This window comes from Oreochromis niloticus, linkage group LG20, assembly GCF_001858045.2.
Source record: "Oreochromis niloticus isolate F11D_XX linkage group LG20, O_niloticus_UMD_NMBU, whole genome shotgun sequence".
NCBI classification, from domain to species: Eukaryota; Metazoa; Chordata; class Actinopteri; order Cichliformes; family Cichlidae; genus Oreochromis; species Oreochromis niloticus.
Genome location: NC_031984.2, coordinates 36,203,365 through 36,220,261, shown reverse-complemented (window position 1 = coordinate 36,220,261; position 16,897 = coordinate 36,203,365). Strand labels below are relative to the sequence as shown.

General features: G+C 39.6%; 1 protein-coding gene across 1 annotated transcript; it reads right to left on the bottom strand.

Moving 5' to 3' along the window:
- Nucleotides 1–2,321: 2,321 nt before the first annotated feature.
- Nucleotides 2,322–16,568, bottom strand: efhd2 (EF-hand domain family, member D2). Its single transcript, XM_003454252.5, has 5 exons — nucleotides 16,408–16,568; nucleotides 16,006–16,307; nucleotides 7,354–7,501; nucleotides 7,127–7,261; nucleotides 2,322–5,092 (listed from the first exon to the last, which is right to left on the bottom strand). The coding sequence occupies exons 2-5, from the start codon at nucleotides 16,290–16,292 to the stop codon at nucleotides 4,961–4,963; spliced, it is 702 nt and encodes a 233-aa protein (XP_003454300.1). The 5' UTR covers nucleotides 16,293–16,307; nucleotides 16,408–16,568; the 3' UTR covers nucleotides 2,322–4,960.
- Between the last annotated feature and the right edge of the window lie 329 nt (nucleotides 16,569–16,897).

Sequence of the window (16,897 nt, the reverse complement as noted above, 5' to 3'; positions counted from 1 at the left end):
TTCTAACATTCTCACACATTCATACTGTGATGGATGCATCGGAGAGCCCAAGGATATTTACAACGCAAACTGGAGCAGCCAGGTATCCAACCACCAACCTTTCGATGAGCAGCTCCACCTCCTGAACTTTTTTTTTTCATAAAGTCTCTGGAGTTGGCTAATCTTCTGGGAAAGAAGAGTTACATGATGTTTGAAATACCCCTTTGTGACACCACGGTCATCTACACTTATTAATAATTTGCGCACATACAGTTTAATATTCACAATTCATGGTGCCTTTAGGTGCACCTCGTAAATTCAACATTTCTAATTTTTCTTTATTGGGATAAACATATTTGTAATCACTTTGTTGTTCCTTATGTTGCAGTGTTTTATATAATTCAGTTCTAAAATCATAACAATAAAGTAAGTTTTATCACCAAATTCAACAAAATGTCTTTATTTCACACATCACTGGACTCTTTGTAATAGATTTTATGTTTTGCAAACACTAAAAGTAAAATACAAAAGAAAAACTGATATACAGGCATATTTACGCATTTCTAAGAATATAATAACCAAGCTGTAATAAACTGTTATCAATTATTAACCCTATGTTTTTCAAGCTGTCTTCAGGTCATTTTCAAGTTTTATGGCTGCACAATTTTGAAATGATAACATCTTAGAAATCGGGGGTCATATGATTGTTGGGTGTTTCTCTGTATGTATAATATAAAGTGCCTTGAGGCGACTGTTGTAGTGATTTGTATAAATAAAATTTAATTGAATTAAAAACCACAAGAATTTCTTCAATTCACTGGTGCATCAGCAGATATTTAAAAATTCATAAAAAATATAAGTCAACTTGTTTTCTGCAAACACCACCATATTATTATTAAACATGTTCTCATTAATAAAAGAACATTTGAAATGATTATCTGCCACAGTCACAGCAGAATCCCACTCACTGTGTATAGGGACGTATTTGAAAATCCATAAAACATGTTGTAAATGAACTTCTGTGATTATTTTACATTTTGGTCAAAGGTCAAAGGTCTCTCTCTATGTTCAGTGCTGCCAAATGTGAATTTAATTTATTGTGACACTTGTTTTGCCCTGCTGTGTCTCTGTGTCCAGATTCTGTACAATACATGCATTTCTACTAGAAATCATACCATCAAAGTCTGAGAACTCGTCATATTACCTGACTTCTGGGACAAAACAGGCTAACGTGGACGTGATAATAAAATAAAAGCACTATGAATTATTTGATGTTTTAGTCTCTAAAACTAAAAACATAAAAACAAATGACAGGAACAGAAAACACTTGAGCGTAGAGGCTTCAAACTTGATCCTGTTATTAAAATGATTATCAGGAGCTACGGGTGTGACGACAGATGCTCCTGTTGCTGCTTTTGGTCTCGTTTGATGTTCGCTGGCTTTTCTTCTGTGCTCTGTTCACATTTCCTATTTTGCTCATTTTTTGCAGGTAAGCTTTTATTGTATTATCAGTGTGTTTAATATCATTGTTATTACCTTCATAATTACAAGCTTTCTGTATGGTGGGTCTATTTCTTAATGACATGAATTTCAGATACTGTTCAGCTGCTATAGTTTTTTGTAGGCCTGACACTTTTTCCTTTGTCCTCCACTTGTCTAGAAGGACAACTTTTTTAAAGACACACTGCACACGATGCTGAGTTTCAGCTATTTGCTTGTAAATCTATGTAAAGCAACAGAGACTGTGAATGTATCATCAACTACAGTACATAATTGCATTAAAAGATTCAGAGAAACTAGAGGCTGAAATTTTGGACTTTGGATTACAAACAGGCAAGATTCTGTCATGGAAACCACTCCACGGTCTCAGGAACACTTCCACTGTCTGTAAGCAAAGTTCACTGTACAACTTACAAATACAGGATAAAACTGTATAATGCAAAGAAGAAGCCATAGATGAATATGATCCAGAAATGTCTCCATCCTCTTTGGGCCAAAATACAAAATGAAATTTGTAATTGTTTTTGGAAAACAAAAAGCAGACTTACAAAAGCAATGACAGAAATATTTACAGTATTTGTAACCCTTAAAGTAGCCACACCCATACCTAATAATAATATTATAATAATGATAGTATTTTCAGTAATAAGATCAAATTTGGAGCCTTTTCTTGGAAGAAGTTTGTGTTCCAGTCATTTATTTTTATTGTTGTGATTTTAGTTAAACACAGTATTTTTTGACACAGTGGTTTTATTATTGTCATATTAAATACTTTCGTCCCAGCAGTCAGCTAATATGACAAATTCTCAAATTTGAACAAATATAAAAACACATTGACACTGTTGACTCAAAATGATATTTTATTGGTATTGGGGTGAGTGTAGTAAACTAGTAAGACAAATAGAGAAGAGGAGGAAAAAGCAGTGATGCTGGCACATTTGGGAAGAACTGTAACTTCAATTGATTCGTCATTTAACAGTGATTTCCTTATCTGTTGATTTTTAATCTGGCAGTTTACCTGGTAAGAAGTAAACCATCTTCCTTACGTGGTTAACCCGTAAGGTTTGTCCAAAGTGTCCTGGATAAGCCAAAATCCTGCTCTGTAGTATTTGGCTCTGGTGTGTCATTTATGAACTAAAGCATTAATTTTAGTTTATTAACTGTGTGTCTATCATGTCCTTCATGACGCTGAAAAACAAACATTTTCCAAATTAAAGGGTAAAATTGCTCATACTAGAGATTTCAAAACCTTTTTCTTTTGAAATGTGCATGCAAGTATCCAAGCTTGGCTTTTTTCAGCAGTTCAGGTTGTTGGTGTAATGATGTTGGTTAATTTACACTTTGTGCCCCCTAATACCAAATCATGGCTTCTTCCAGCAGGGTAAAGTGCACCACGTAGAGCACGGAGAGAAGTGATTTGGTGTTTTGGTTTTTTTCTCCCAGCTGTAGGTGGATGGCAGGTTGGAAGAGACACAGCGTAGCTCCATTATGTTATTTTTCATCAATGTGCCTCATACAGTATAAAACAGCCTCTTTAAATTTATTAATACTCGTACTACACTCAAAGAGCTGCAAAAGCACAACAGTAATCCAGCTGTTAAACATGTCATTCAAATTGAAAAAATTATTTAAGAACCAATCTGTTTCAATAGTCCCGTATGAAGTATAAGAAAAGTATATGAACAAACCAATTAACTAAATGCCCCAAAAATACTTTACGAAGAAAGGGCATTGTATCAGAATTACATACATCTTGTAATCACAGTTCACATTATGAGCCATTTGGGACAGTAATTTGGAAATGTGAGCAGAAACTAACTAACATCATGAATACGCAACGCACCTCAGACCATCAATGGTTCATGTGAACAAATGTCACACGCTAAATTAAGTCTTTTTAATCTAAATATACCAGGGATGTGTATGAATAAATGAAAACTAATTCATTTGAGAAAACAATTTAAAAAGAAATTTGATTAGGTGAACTTAGGCAGTAGCACCAAGTTAAACTTCCAATATGTGAAGCAAAGTTAAACAGAAAAAAATAAAAGAAAAAATGCAATCAACTAATTTAGCAACGGAAGAATTACAAAAATAAAATAAAAATTCAGAACTCAATCACACAGAGACTGCTCGACAACCCCCCCAACCAGCGATCGCAGTATTCCCCATCAGTCTGAGGGTGGTCGCTGGAGGGTGCTGGCAGTAGTTAGATTTGTCACAAAGAGGTATAAGCCTTGTATAAGGCTTGATTATTATAAGTTTACTGGGCTCCACTTGGTTCCAAGTAACATATCCTTTGTCATCAGATGGCGAGTGTGGACTTCAAAGAAGTATAACCGGAATGACAGCTCAGCCATGATGTCTGCAGCTGACCGTCTCCACAACAGGCTTTAGACGGAGACGATGACTGATTAGTTATTCCTGTTATACAGTCTGCTGCCTCAAACGCATGTTAGTGCATTAAATTCTCCACAGACGAGTCTGTGTGGTCACAAAAAATCTGGCAAGTGCCCAGATGTCTGCTTGGCCCCCATCTGATGATGACATTTACAGAGCTCTGACCAATCACCTGTGGATGAGGTAATGCAGTGAAACCTTCCTTGTGATTGGCCACTAACAGGTTTCTACAGTCTTACATCGTTACCATGGAAGACACAAAGCTGTCTACTAAAAACACTTGCAAACTACTTGCCAAGAAGCAGTGAAACTGTACAAGGATGACACAACTTAGAAACAGATGTTCAAAGCAGAAGCTGCACCTTTGAAACATGTTTTAGCATTAAGGCACAATTTTTATCAGTTTTCGGTTGTGTCACATTTTTAAGTTTCACTACCACTTGGTGAGTCGTAGTATGAACCAGGAAAGATATTTATATAATACACACTTTATCATGAACCTGGTTTTTGTTCTTATGCCTTTCATTTACACTTCAGGATAAATCATTCTGATAGTCTGATGGCACATGTGGTTAAATCAAAGCAGAATACAGTAAGGTCACATCATTCACAGCAGTTAGCAGCAAAGTTGGTGAATAAAACAAAGAAGGCTGATTTTTAAAAAAAAATAGTGCTATAAAAATATTACCTAATTTCTAAAATAACCTCATTTTAAATCTCTGTAGTACACGAAGCATGACACTGAAGAATGATGACCACTACAACTGTCCCGAGGCTTCTCAGGACCAAGTTACAACCCTGGTACAGGACCATACAATTCTTTGTGCAGTAAAAAAAAATGTAGAGCATTACACTGAGTGACTCTCTTCTAAGACTGTGCAGTACTGAGTCTGGAAATTATGACAAATGTTAGAACTGTGTTTAGTAAATTGCAATTTGATGTTCAAGAGGCTTAACAGACCGATTTTAAGAGGACAATACTGCTATTTCATATTGTAGGATTTCTATTATTACTGAGACTAAGAGTCTTCAATCTACCAATTTGAAAACTGACAGCATTAGTGATTTAAAGGTCTTGAAGTTATTTGAAAGCTGACTGCAGTTCTTTGAATGCGGCTCGTCTTTGTTTCTGCTCCTCAGCTTGCTTTTTCTTGGCCTCTTGTTCCTGGCGGATCTCCGACTCAAATCGGTTGGATTCATTGATGGCCTTGACCTGTTCAACAGAAAAACACAAAGCTGCAAGATACCAGTAAAATGGGAGCCTTAGTGAAGAAGTGAGAATCACAAAATAAAAAAGAGAAACCTCTGAACTCTAAACAATAGCTTTCAGGGTTTTCATCAATCTACTGTTAATTTGTACCTTTAGTTTTTAGTCTGTGAGTGAAACGCATGCACATGTGACATAAATGCTGAGTCATGTTGTTATGGCCCTAGCAGGGCCTCCTGAAACTACTCTTGTGTGAGTGTGGTGTTTTCTCTCCGCCTCCTCTTCTCTTGCTCCACCCCTGTCTCTCTCTTGCTCTTCTCTCTCCCCAGGACACAGCTGCTGCTCATGGGCCTCATTTACCACCTGGGCCCAGTCAGCAATCACCTCTCTGAGGTCATATAAGCTGGGGATGAACTGGATGTAGGAGGGTGGTTTTTCTCTGGTGTTCCCACATTGTGTGTTGAAGGTGTCGGGAGAGCTCCTATAGTGTGGCGTGGTGGAAGCAGTGTGCAGTGTAGCTGCTTCACGTGAGTAGTGTGGGCTTGTGGGCCTCGGCAGCAGTAAAGCTAGCTCTGCTAGTGACAGGGTGAGCTTGTGGGCCCCTGGAAGTCCCTCCTCGTGGTGTGGAGTTTTTTGTTTGGTTGTTGTGTTCTTTGTTGTTGGAAAAACAGCGTTGCCGGCTCTTTATGTTAAGGTTCTCTATAATAAAAACGATTTTATTTACTAAACACCTCTGGCTGTTCTCCTTTCATTCTGTTCTGGACCCATTTGTTACCAGTCCCCACACACACCCCTAGACCTTCATCGTGGGGATGTAACACAGGTTGATACACTCAACCGTTGGAAAATATTCTACTTCCTTGCTTGAAATGCTTTTGCAGCATGTCTTGGCTTACTGTCAACACTCATTATGAAGCACAGTCCAATCAGTACAGCAGAGGATCGGTTTCCTATATTGGTGTGTAGAACTCACAGTTAGACTCACACAGCCACTAATCACACTGTTGCACGTCAAGCAGAGATCAACAACGAGGTCAAAAAATAAATACATTAAAAGTAAGATAAAAAAATAGAACAAGGAGAAATGTCTAAAAAATGAACAACCATAGGAAGATGAATCTACACAAGGTCTGTCAGCTTTAAGCAGAAGGAAGGAAAGATTTTAAGTACCTGTTTGTTCTACACTGAGGTGCAAGGTAACGACCTGAGAGCAACTTCCCAAACTCAGATGACAAAACATGTCCAGGATGGATAATAAGGCAGAGGCCAGCCACCCCTTGGAGAAAGCTCATTTCTGCAGTCTGATCCTCTCAGTCACTACCCAAAGCTTGTCACCATAGGTGAGGGACGTTGATCAACTGGTAAATCAACAGCTTCGCTTTTACACTCAGCTCTCTCCTCACCACAAGGACCGGTACAGCGTCCACATCACTGCAGGCGCAGCACTTATCCTCCATCTCCCGCTCCCCCCTTTCCCCTCATGAACAAGACTTCGAGATACTTAAACTCCTCCGCTTGAGGCACAAATTCATCCCTGACCCGGAGTGGGCACTCCACCCTATTCAGCTGAGGACCATGGATATAATAATACAATATTCTCCAAGGGTTTCTTGTATTCATTGTGAAAACAAGATTGTCCACAAATATTTTAGTCTGTTTTTCTTAGTGTTAACGCTCTGGCAAAATAATTAGCCTTGATTTCAATTATTTATACGTTTTTAGGAAGTGCAATGTATCCCTCTTTCTGTGCCACTAATGAAATGTGTTTTTCAATAGAAAGTTAGGAATCATCATGGAGTTTCCACTGTAACTTCACAGCAAGGAGGTTCTGGTTCAAATTTCTGTGTAGAGTTTGCACATTTTCTCTGTGAGTTTGCTCCAGGTGCCCTGGATTCATCCCATAGTTCAAAGAAATACATATTAGGTTAATTGGTGATGAACTAAACTGAAGTTAGATGCAATGACTAGATGACATGCAATGATCAGAAAGACTAGGAAAATTCTATAGAATAAATCCTAGTCTATTCCATTTCAACTTACTTTAGCTTCAAAAAAGGTCTTGGCTCCTTTGACCCCCTCTGTAGAGACGTCAATTTCAGAGAGGCGAGCAAGGGCACAGAGGCCGCTGTCCTCTGCCAGCTCTCCTGCTGCTGCCTTCCTGAAAATCAGTAGGAACTGTGGAAGACAAGAACAACAAACAGATACTGAAAGAACAGGAACTTCGATTCTGACTCTGAATTTTAATTTTTTGAAAAAACTTGATTCACCTCTCTGAAGCTGAGCTTGTTGTCTAGGTCTTCATCCACCTCTTTGATCATGTTCTTCAAGCCAATGTGTGTCTGTGGAGCTCCAAGCTTCTCCATCATCAGCTTCAGCTCCATTAGGTCAATGTAGTTGTCCTTACCAGCATCATACCTTCACAGAATTAAACAGAAGAACAACTTTTGCTACATTTGCTGAAAGAGTTGGTGCTGGTTCTGACAGAAAGATGACAGAATACACAGTGCATCACAGTCAGGGAAGAAATTATTTGAACCCCTGCTGATTTTGTAAGTTTGTCCACTAACAAAGAAATGACCAGTCTACAATTTCAGTGGTAGGTTTATTTGAACAGAAAAAATCCAGAAAAATGCATTTCAAAAAAGTCAGAAATTGATTTGAACTTTCATGAATGAAATAAGTATTTGATCCCCCATCAACCTGCAAGATTTCTGGCTCCCAGGTGTATTTTATACAGGTAACAAGCTGACATTGGGAGCCTTCTCAACTCATTACCTGTATAAAAGACAACAATCAATCTGTCCAGATCAAGACCAAAGAGTTTTCCATGGATGTCAGGGACAAGATTGTGGACCTACACGAGGCTGGAATGGACTACAACACCATCGCCAAGCAGCTGGGTGAGAAGGTGACAACAGTTGGTGCGATTATTCGCAAATGGAAGAACCATAAAATAACTGCCAGTCACCCGTTGCCAAATATCAGCCATGAAACAATGACTTGGAGAGGATCTGCAAAGAGGAGTGAGACAAAATCCCTCCTGAGATGTGTGCAAAAAAAAGACACATCTGACCTCTACGATTACCAACAAAGAGGGGCAGACATCTGACATAGCCGGCTGGGGATAAAAGGAGAAAGACAACCAGAGATTAATAATAAATAATTATTAAATGCAGAGTGGTGCCTAAACTGGGGATGTTTCTAGTGACTAATCATTTTGTCGACTAAACAAAGAAAAAAGTTTTAGTCATCTAAAACTAAGAGACACTCAGATATTAAGGTGCACTTGAGAGCCGTCTAATGGAGAATATCACCAAACCATTTATCACATTTTTCAGTAATGACTTTGTCGCACCGTGACTTAAATGAGGGGCTTATCTGGAGTCCGGTCCAAGGGGCAGCAGCAGGGAATGAGGAGGCATTTGTTGAAATGCAGGGAAGGCTGGACATATTGCTAATCCATCACCCAATGAGCGAGTGGTTTGGTGACGGTGGGAAGGAAAAACTCCTTTTTAACAGGAAGAAACCTCCAGAAGAACCAGGCACAGGGAGGGGTGGCCATCTGGCGCAACCAATTAGGGGTGAGGGGTAGAAGATAGGGGCAGCATGGTGGCACGGTGGTTAGGACTGTTGCCTCTACAGCATGAAGTTCCTGAGTTCAATTCCACCATCAGGCATCAGTTTGCATGTTCTACCTGTGTTTGCGTGGGTTCTCCCTGGGTACTCTCCCACAGTCCAAAGACATGCACTTAGTGGGGATAGGTTAATTGTAGAGCTGGGCGATATAAGATTTTTTCATATCACGATATGTTTTTTTCATTTCAGGCGATAACGATATATATCACGATATAAGCCAAATAACTATATTTGTAAGATTTAAATGTGCCGTTGCTCACAAGTAAAATGTGAAATAATTAGCAGCTTGTTTTAATTAAAATATTTATTTCCCATAATAAGTTCAACAGGGTAGATGTACTTAAGGAACATGAGACTTCAGTTTCAGATAAAGGCAAATATTGTAAACTACACAAAAGGCAGCCGCTAAAGCGTTTAAGTTTCAAAATAGAACAAACAAAACAGACCACTAAATTGTCAATTCCACTTAGAAACAAAATTTTAATTCTAAAAATAAATCTTAGGTCGTTTTACAGAAGAACAGACAAAATTGACTAACTTTTGTCAATATCAAATAAACTGAGAACTAAAAGGAAATTCTCAGGCTACGTCCACACGTACACGGGTATTTTTGAAAACGGAGATTTTCCGTTTTCGTTTTAAAAAATAATCCCGTCCACACGTAAACGCAGAAATGAAGGAAAACGCTGCTAGGAACATGCCAAAGCAACAGGTGGCGATATATTCCTAACCGTGTAGAAATGTTGGCCAATCAGAAGTCTAGAAGCCTCGGTAGGAAATAGTAAACAAAGATGGGGCATAGAAACAGAACCGAGTCGTATGTGTGGAGGGACAGTAACTATGTGTGTATATGTAAGCATTTAAACACTGCAGAGAGTACAATTAACAGTAACAGTATTGTAGAAATTCATTTCACCGAAACAATAACGTGGCGCACAGTGTGACGTCAAAAAAGGCGCACACCTTTGACGCTGCGTTTTCTCCGTTTTTCTTGTCCACACGTAAATGCAAAAACGGAGTTTTCGAAAATATCCACCCTGGCAGGCGTTTTTAGAAATCTCCGTTTTCAGTGACTGAAAACGCCGTTTACGTGTGGACGAAAGGTGCAAACGCATAGAAAAATCTGCGTTTTCAAAAATACCCGGATACGTGTGGACGTAGCATCAATCTCTCCTTGTTGTATAGCTTAGCTTTTCAAACAGTTTTAACAGTTACTTTAGTCTGACAAAAGCCGAATGACGAATTAGTGCTTTCAGTCAGAGATTGAGCATGCACCGCTTTATTGTATATCCAGACTTGCTTTCGGCACAATTTACAGTGCGCGCTACTCTGTTTTTGTCAGACTTGAAATAGCCGAAATACCTTCACACTACGGAAGGTAGTCAGAGCTCTACTGAGCCAACAATCCCTTTAACGTTAACTAGTAATGACTTCATGAACTTCTTCACAAATAAAATTTTTATCATTAGAGAAAAAATTACCAATAATCATCCCACAGATGTAATATTATCTACAGCTACTTTTAGTACCATCGATGTTAAGTTAAACTCTTTTTCTCCAATTGATCTTTCTGAGTTAACTTCAATAATTAATTCCGCCAAACCATCAACGTGTCTTTTAGACCCCATTCCTACAAAACTGCTCAAAGAAGTCCTGCCATTAATTAATTCTTCGATCTTAAATATGATCAACCTATCTCTAATAATCGGCTATGTACCACAGGCCTTCAAGGTGGCTGTAGTTAAACCTTTACTTAAAAAGCCATCTCTAGACCCAGCTGTCTTAGCTAATTATAGGCCAATCTCCAACCTTCCTTTCATATCAAAAATCCTTGAAAGAGTAGTTGTCAAACAGCTAACAGATCATCTGCAGAGGAATGGCTTATTTGAAGCGTTTCAGTCAGGTTTCAGAGCTCATCACAGCACAGAAACAGCTTTAGTGAAGGTTACAAATGATCTTCTTATGGCCTCTGACAGCGGACTCATCTCTGTGCTTGTCCTGCTAGACCTCAGTGCTGCGTTCGATACTGTTGACCATAATATCCTATTAGAGCGATTAGAACATGCTGTAGGTATTACAGGTACTGCACTGCAGTGGTTTGTATCATATCTATCTAATAGACTCCAATTTGTTCAAGTAAATGGAGAGTCCTCTTCACACACTAAGGTCAATTATGGTGTTCCACAGGGTTCAGTGCTAGGACCAATTCTATTTACATTGTACATGCTTCCCTTAGGCAGCATCATTAGAAGACATAGCATAAATTTTCACTGCTATGCAGATGACACGCAGCTCTATCTATCCATGAAGCCAGGTAACACACACCAATTAGTTAAACTGCAGGAATGTCTTAAAGACATAAAGACCTGGATGGCTGCTAACTTTCTGCTTCTTAATTCAGATAAAACTGAGGGTATTGTACTCGGCCCTGAAAATCTTAGAAATATGGTATCTAAGCAGATTCTTACTCTGGATGGCATTACCTTGGCCTCCAGTAACACTGTGAGGAACCTTGGAGTCATTTTTGACCAGGACATGTCCTTCAACGCACATATTAAACAAATATGTAAGACTGCTTTCTTCCATTTGCGCAACATCTCTAAAGTTAGAAATATCCTGTCTCAGAGTGATGCTGAAAAACTAGTTCATGCATTTATTACTTCCAGGCTGGACTACTGTAATTCTTTATTATCAGGATGTCCTAAAAACTCACTGAAAAGCCTTCAGCTGATCCAAAATGCTGCAGCAAGGGTACTGACAGGGACTAGAAAGAGAGAGCAGATTTCTCCTGTTTTGGCTTCCCTTCATTGGCTTCCTGTTAAATCCAGAATTGAATTCAAAATCCTGCTCCTCACATACAAGGTCTTAAATAATCAGGCCCCATCTTATCTTAATGACCTTGTAGTACCATATCACCCCATTAGAGCACTTCGCTCTTGCTCTGCAGGCTTACTTGCTGTTCCTAGAGTGTTTAAAAGTAGAATGGGAGGGAGAGCCTTCAGTTTTCAGGCCCCTCTTCTGTGGAACCAGCTTCCAGTTTGGATTCGGGAGACAGACACTATCTCTACTTTCAAGATTAGGCTTCAAACTTTCCTTTTTGCTAAAGCATATAGTTAGGGCTGGACCAGGTGACCCTGAATCCTCCCTTAGTTATGCTGCAATAGACGTAGGCTGCCGGGGATTCCCATGATGCATTGAGTTTTTCCTTTCCAGTCACCTTTCTCACTCACTATGTGTTAATAGACCTCTCTGCATCGAATCATATCTGTTATTAATCTCTGTCTCTCTTCCACAGCATGTCTTTATCCTGTTTTTCTTCTTTCACCCCAACCGGTCGCAGCAGATGGCCGCCCCTCCCTGAGCCTGGTTCTGCCGGAGGTTTCTTCCTGTTAAAAGGGAGTTTTTCCTTCCCACTGTCGCCAAAGTGCTTGCTCATAGGGGGTCATATGATTGTTGGGTTTTTCTTTGTATTTATTATTGTGCTATCTACTGTACAATATAAAGCGCCTTGAGGCGACTTTTGTTGTGATTTGGCGCTATATAAATAAAATTGAATTGAATTGAATACGGAACTTCTGTGGCCCTTCCGTTTGACAATCTCTCCAGCATTGGAACCATCATCTGTTTTTTCTTCGGTAACCTTCGCTCACGCTCTCGGTTGATTTTTCTCTAGTCGGCAAACTCATTTCCTTCATTACCCGGGCTGCACGGCTGCAAAAACAAATACACATGTGCGCCTTGGCGCTTGTGCTGTACGTAACAAGTCATGTTACGTGACGCTGCGGCTGTGATTGGTTCGGCTCTGCGCTACTTAATTTGGATTGGCTGTTCTTTTTTTTTTTTTTTTTTAAGAGGACAAGAGAGATGAGGTCTATCGCAATAGTTTAATTTTTCTATCGAGAAAAAGTTATTTCGCAATACATATCGTTATCGTTTTATCGCCCAGCTCTAGTTAATTGGAAACTCTAAATTGCCCATATCTGTGAATGCAGGAGTGAGTGCAAATGGTTGTGTCAGGGGTGTTGAACTCCAGGCCTCGAGGGCCGGTGTCCTGCAGGTTTTAGTTAACACCCTGGGTCAACACACCTGAATCAAATGATTAGTTTATTACCAGGCTTCTGGAGAACTTCAAGACATGTTGAGGAGGTCGTTTAGCCATTTAAATCAGCTGTGTTGGATCAAGGACACATCTAAAACCCGCAGGTCACCGGCCCTCGAGGCCTGGAGTTCGACACCTGTGTTCTACGTGTTAGCCCTGTGACAGACTGGCAACCTGTCCAGGGTGTAACCTGGGCCGTATCCCATTTTGACCTTAAGACTTGCAGGCCATACCTAACCTTCCTATATACCAGGGGTAGGGAACTCCAGGCCTCAAGGGCCGGTGCCCTGCAGGTTTTAGACATTACCCTGGGTCAACACACCTGAGTCACATGATTAGTTCATTACCAGGCCTCTGGAGAACTTTAGGACATGTTAAGGAGGTCATTTAGCCATTTCAAACAACTGCGTTGGATCAAGGACACATCTAAAACCTGCAGGACACCAGGCCTCAGGGCTGGAGTTGCCCACCCCTGCTGTATTCTGTGCCAGCCGCTTGGTTAAGGCATTGCTAGGGACATAGTTACACAGCCTGCACCTGGTTTCTTGCCTTGTGTGGTAGAGCCCAGCCTCTATCAATCTTGTGCTTAGGGCTTGTTCCTATCTTTCATTCCAGCCATTGGTAGGATTTCTCAATATCAGCCACTTCTTCTATGTGCTGGAGCTGCATGCCGTGCAGGGGCTTGTCTTCCCATGATGGTTCCTGTTCTTGCTCCTCTTCTTTCTCAGTTTCAGCTGCCTAAGGTATTCACTAAGCACATGATCAGTTATAGCCATCTTTCTGATGTGCTCATGGACCTTTGTTGTTTCATCCTGGATAGTGGTTCTGAACCTCTAATGTGTTTTAATTTGCTGTAAGAAGAAACATGGTGATATTCATAGGTGAGCACAGTTAGGGGGCAGGTTAAACATGCACTGGAGCCTGGAACAGGAGGTATGTCCACAGGGAGCAGAAACTGAAGGAGTGACAGAAATACTTGTTGACTAATTGACTTTAAAAAAAAAAAAAAAAACCCTGACAGATTAGTTGACTACCAAATAATCCTTAGTTGCAGCCCTACTCTGCACCTTACTAAATATCCCCTAAATACGTTAAAATTACATTTTAAATTTGTTTTACAACGATCTCATAAAAGCAACAAGATGAAACATGTTAAAACAAAGCTTTTCTATAGAATTGTGTTTCTTCACCCTGTGTTGCAAAAGAAAAGAAACTTTCTACGTCTCCAAAAAGGAACACCGTTGATGATAGCTGTAATAAATGTGCAGTAAGGAGAAGTGGCACACACTGTTTAAACATTTACACAGCAGGTTATCAGTTCAAACTGGAATGTTTGCTGTAATCCATTAGTTCTCACAGCTACAATTACTCATGAATGGGAAATGTCTTTTCAGTTTTTTAATCAATTTAGAGAATCCTGCAAAAATGTAGTTGTTACTTAGTGTGTTTACGAGGGTAAATACACTGTTAAATTTTAATTAAACTGTTAAATCTTAAACTAACTGTTAAATTGCAGTTAATGTCAGAGTAGAATGCTTGCATGTACACGCCAGCCTCTATCAATTTGTATAGTGCGTGCAAGTTTTCTTCTTGCAACATACAAATGTGATTATGTTTGAGGACAATGTATTTTCCTTATGTTCATGGCATGAAAATGTTTGGACATTCTGCAAAATTACGTGATTTGATTATGTGATCATCTCACAAAAAAGGCGGAACAGCACCCCCATCGTGTTTCTACGTCAGTAAGTCCGGTCATTTCATGTCATTTTTAACCTTCACTGTAACTGCATCCAGTTAACTGGACAAGACAAATTTACAAGAACAAACTGTAAAGCTCTGATGTCTCAGGAACATATACTCTCTCTAATAAAGAGGGTATGTCATAAGCAAAAAGCACTTCAGTGGCCTAGACAGGCCGAGACAAGATAGAAACTTGAAGAATCTGGGTTGGGCATTGCAAAGAAGCAGCCATGACTTGTGAACATGCAAACATTTCCAAAACATTTCTGCCCCAATCTGATTTTTACTGCACTACAAAATTCTTAAATTATGTTTTAAAAGAACAAAGAAAACAAAGTAGCAAAAACAAAAAACAAAGAAAAAAAAACCAAAACTTGATAAATGTTATGAGCTTGAAACGATCGTTGAATGTGGTTTTGGAACAACCATGTCAAGATTTCTGGATACTTCCTGCTGAGAATTTTAAATGCGTTTTCTGGCATTTGCAGCAGGCATATGGCATTTAGTTTAATTATATCTATGAGAAGACAGACAGTTCTACACAACATTTCCAAACCAGGGCAACTCAATCAAAATCATCAGGAATTATCAGTTCAGAGGAGGCTGCTACTCCTCTATATTGAGAGGTAACAGGGAGAACAAAGTACATTTCTTAAAGAAAGAGTAATTGAGTACACTGAAATTAAATGTCTGCAACATCTGCAAGAGGGTTCAGGCCAGCACACGTGAGACCACGATGGGCTCCTGATGTCTTCCATAGACAGAACTTCCTTTTTATTTTAGGTTAATCTCTTATTTGCAAAGACATAAAATGAGGACTGGTCTCCTAATACACCTCATAACGGTCAGACCTGCATGTAACAGGTTATTAACAAGACTCATGCAAAGCTATGTTTGTGGTTTAGCCATTTATAGTCTTTTGTATGGGGCCAAACAACATTAACACCATTAACTGTAAATAACAACTAATTATCAGTCTATCAGCACTGTGTCAGACAACAACAACCAAAAATGAATTTCTAACACTGACTTGAGTTGCCTCCATGTTTCTTCTTTACAGTGATGATGTGACATTTTTATTGTTCTTTAGCAAATGTGTGAGTGTTACTGTTACTGTTCACCCTGGAAATCACCTATGAAGGATAATGCAGACAGCCAAAGAAACAGCACGCATATATCTATATCTATAGGGAGGGAGAGATAGTTGTTTATTCTCTGTCATTCGTAGTACTTAGATAAGGCAAGTTATTTCCTGTTTAATTACGATTTGAGCTACACCAGCAAACTGTCAAGTCAACTTCCTTAATCTCAGTGCGTAATCTCAATGCTACTTCCTTGAAAACCAGTGCTGAGTAAAATGACATTAAAATGGGAAAGCGCTGTCTATAGACATTTCCAAATTGTAGCTCCATTTAACAGGGGGATATTGTGAAACACTCACGTTTTGAACAAAGTTTCCATATCTTTGATCTGCTTTCGAGAGAACTCTTTAAACTCGGTGTAGGGGTTGAAGATCTTCATGCTGGGTAGGGAGTGTTCACCAATCCCCTCGTTCAGCTCTTCTCGCCGCAACAGTTTAGCGCCCAGCTCCGAATTTGCGTTGGCCGTATTCGGTTTCTCTTCCGAACCAGTGTGCTGTCCGGGAGCATCCACGGCGACAGGATCCTCGGCTCCTTCTTCTATCTGCAGCCGACGGCTGAGTTTGGACGAGAGCTCATCTGTGGCCATTTTCAAACCAGGAAACTAATAATCAAGAGACGGACACATATGTCTGATAAACGTTTTACAGCCCAAGAATACAGGTACGATACAGAATGTATATCAAAATCACAGAAACACTCACCTTTCTTTATTTTTCTGTAAAATAATGCAAAGTTAACATAAATACCGCCACTCCAGAATGTACAGGACGCCAGATAACTGTTCAGTACGCTGTCACGTTTATTACCACACCTTTTAAAGTGGCAGTTAGTGTAGGACGGGCGTGTTTTCAGACTGTCGTGCTCAGAAGCCACTAAAGCCTTTTAAGCCTCGAATACTGTCCTGAATTTTACAAAAAACAGGCAGCCCCCCCCCCCCCCCCCCACACACACACACACACGCACACGCACACACACACACCACCTCCAATTCCACTTCCCACGGATTAAAATTTTAAAAAGGAAAAGAAAAGAAAAATCTTAAACACAGAAACAACACAAACTGGACCAGATTAAAACACACCTGGCTGTATTTTATTATTTCATCGAGACAGCTCTATACATCCACTCCTGGATGTCTTCACCTCTCTGCACTCCTAGTTATCCTTATTATCTATGTTTTATTTATTAGTT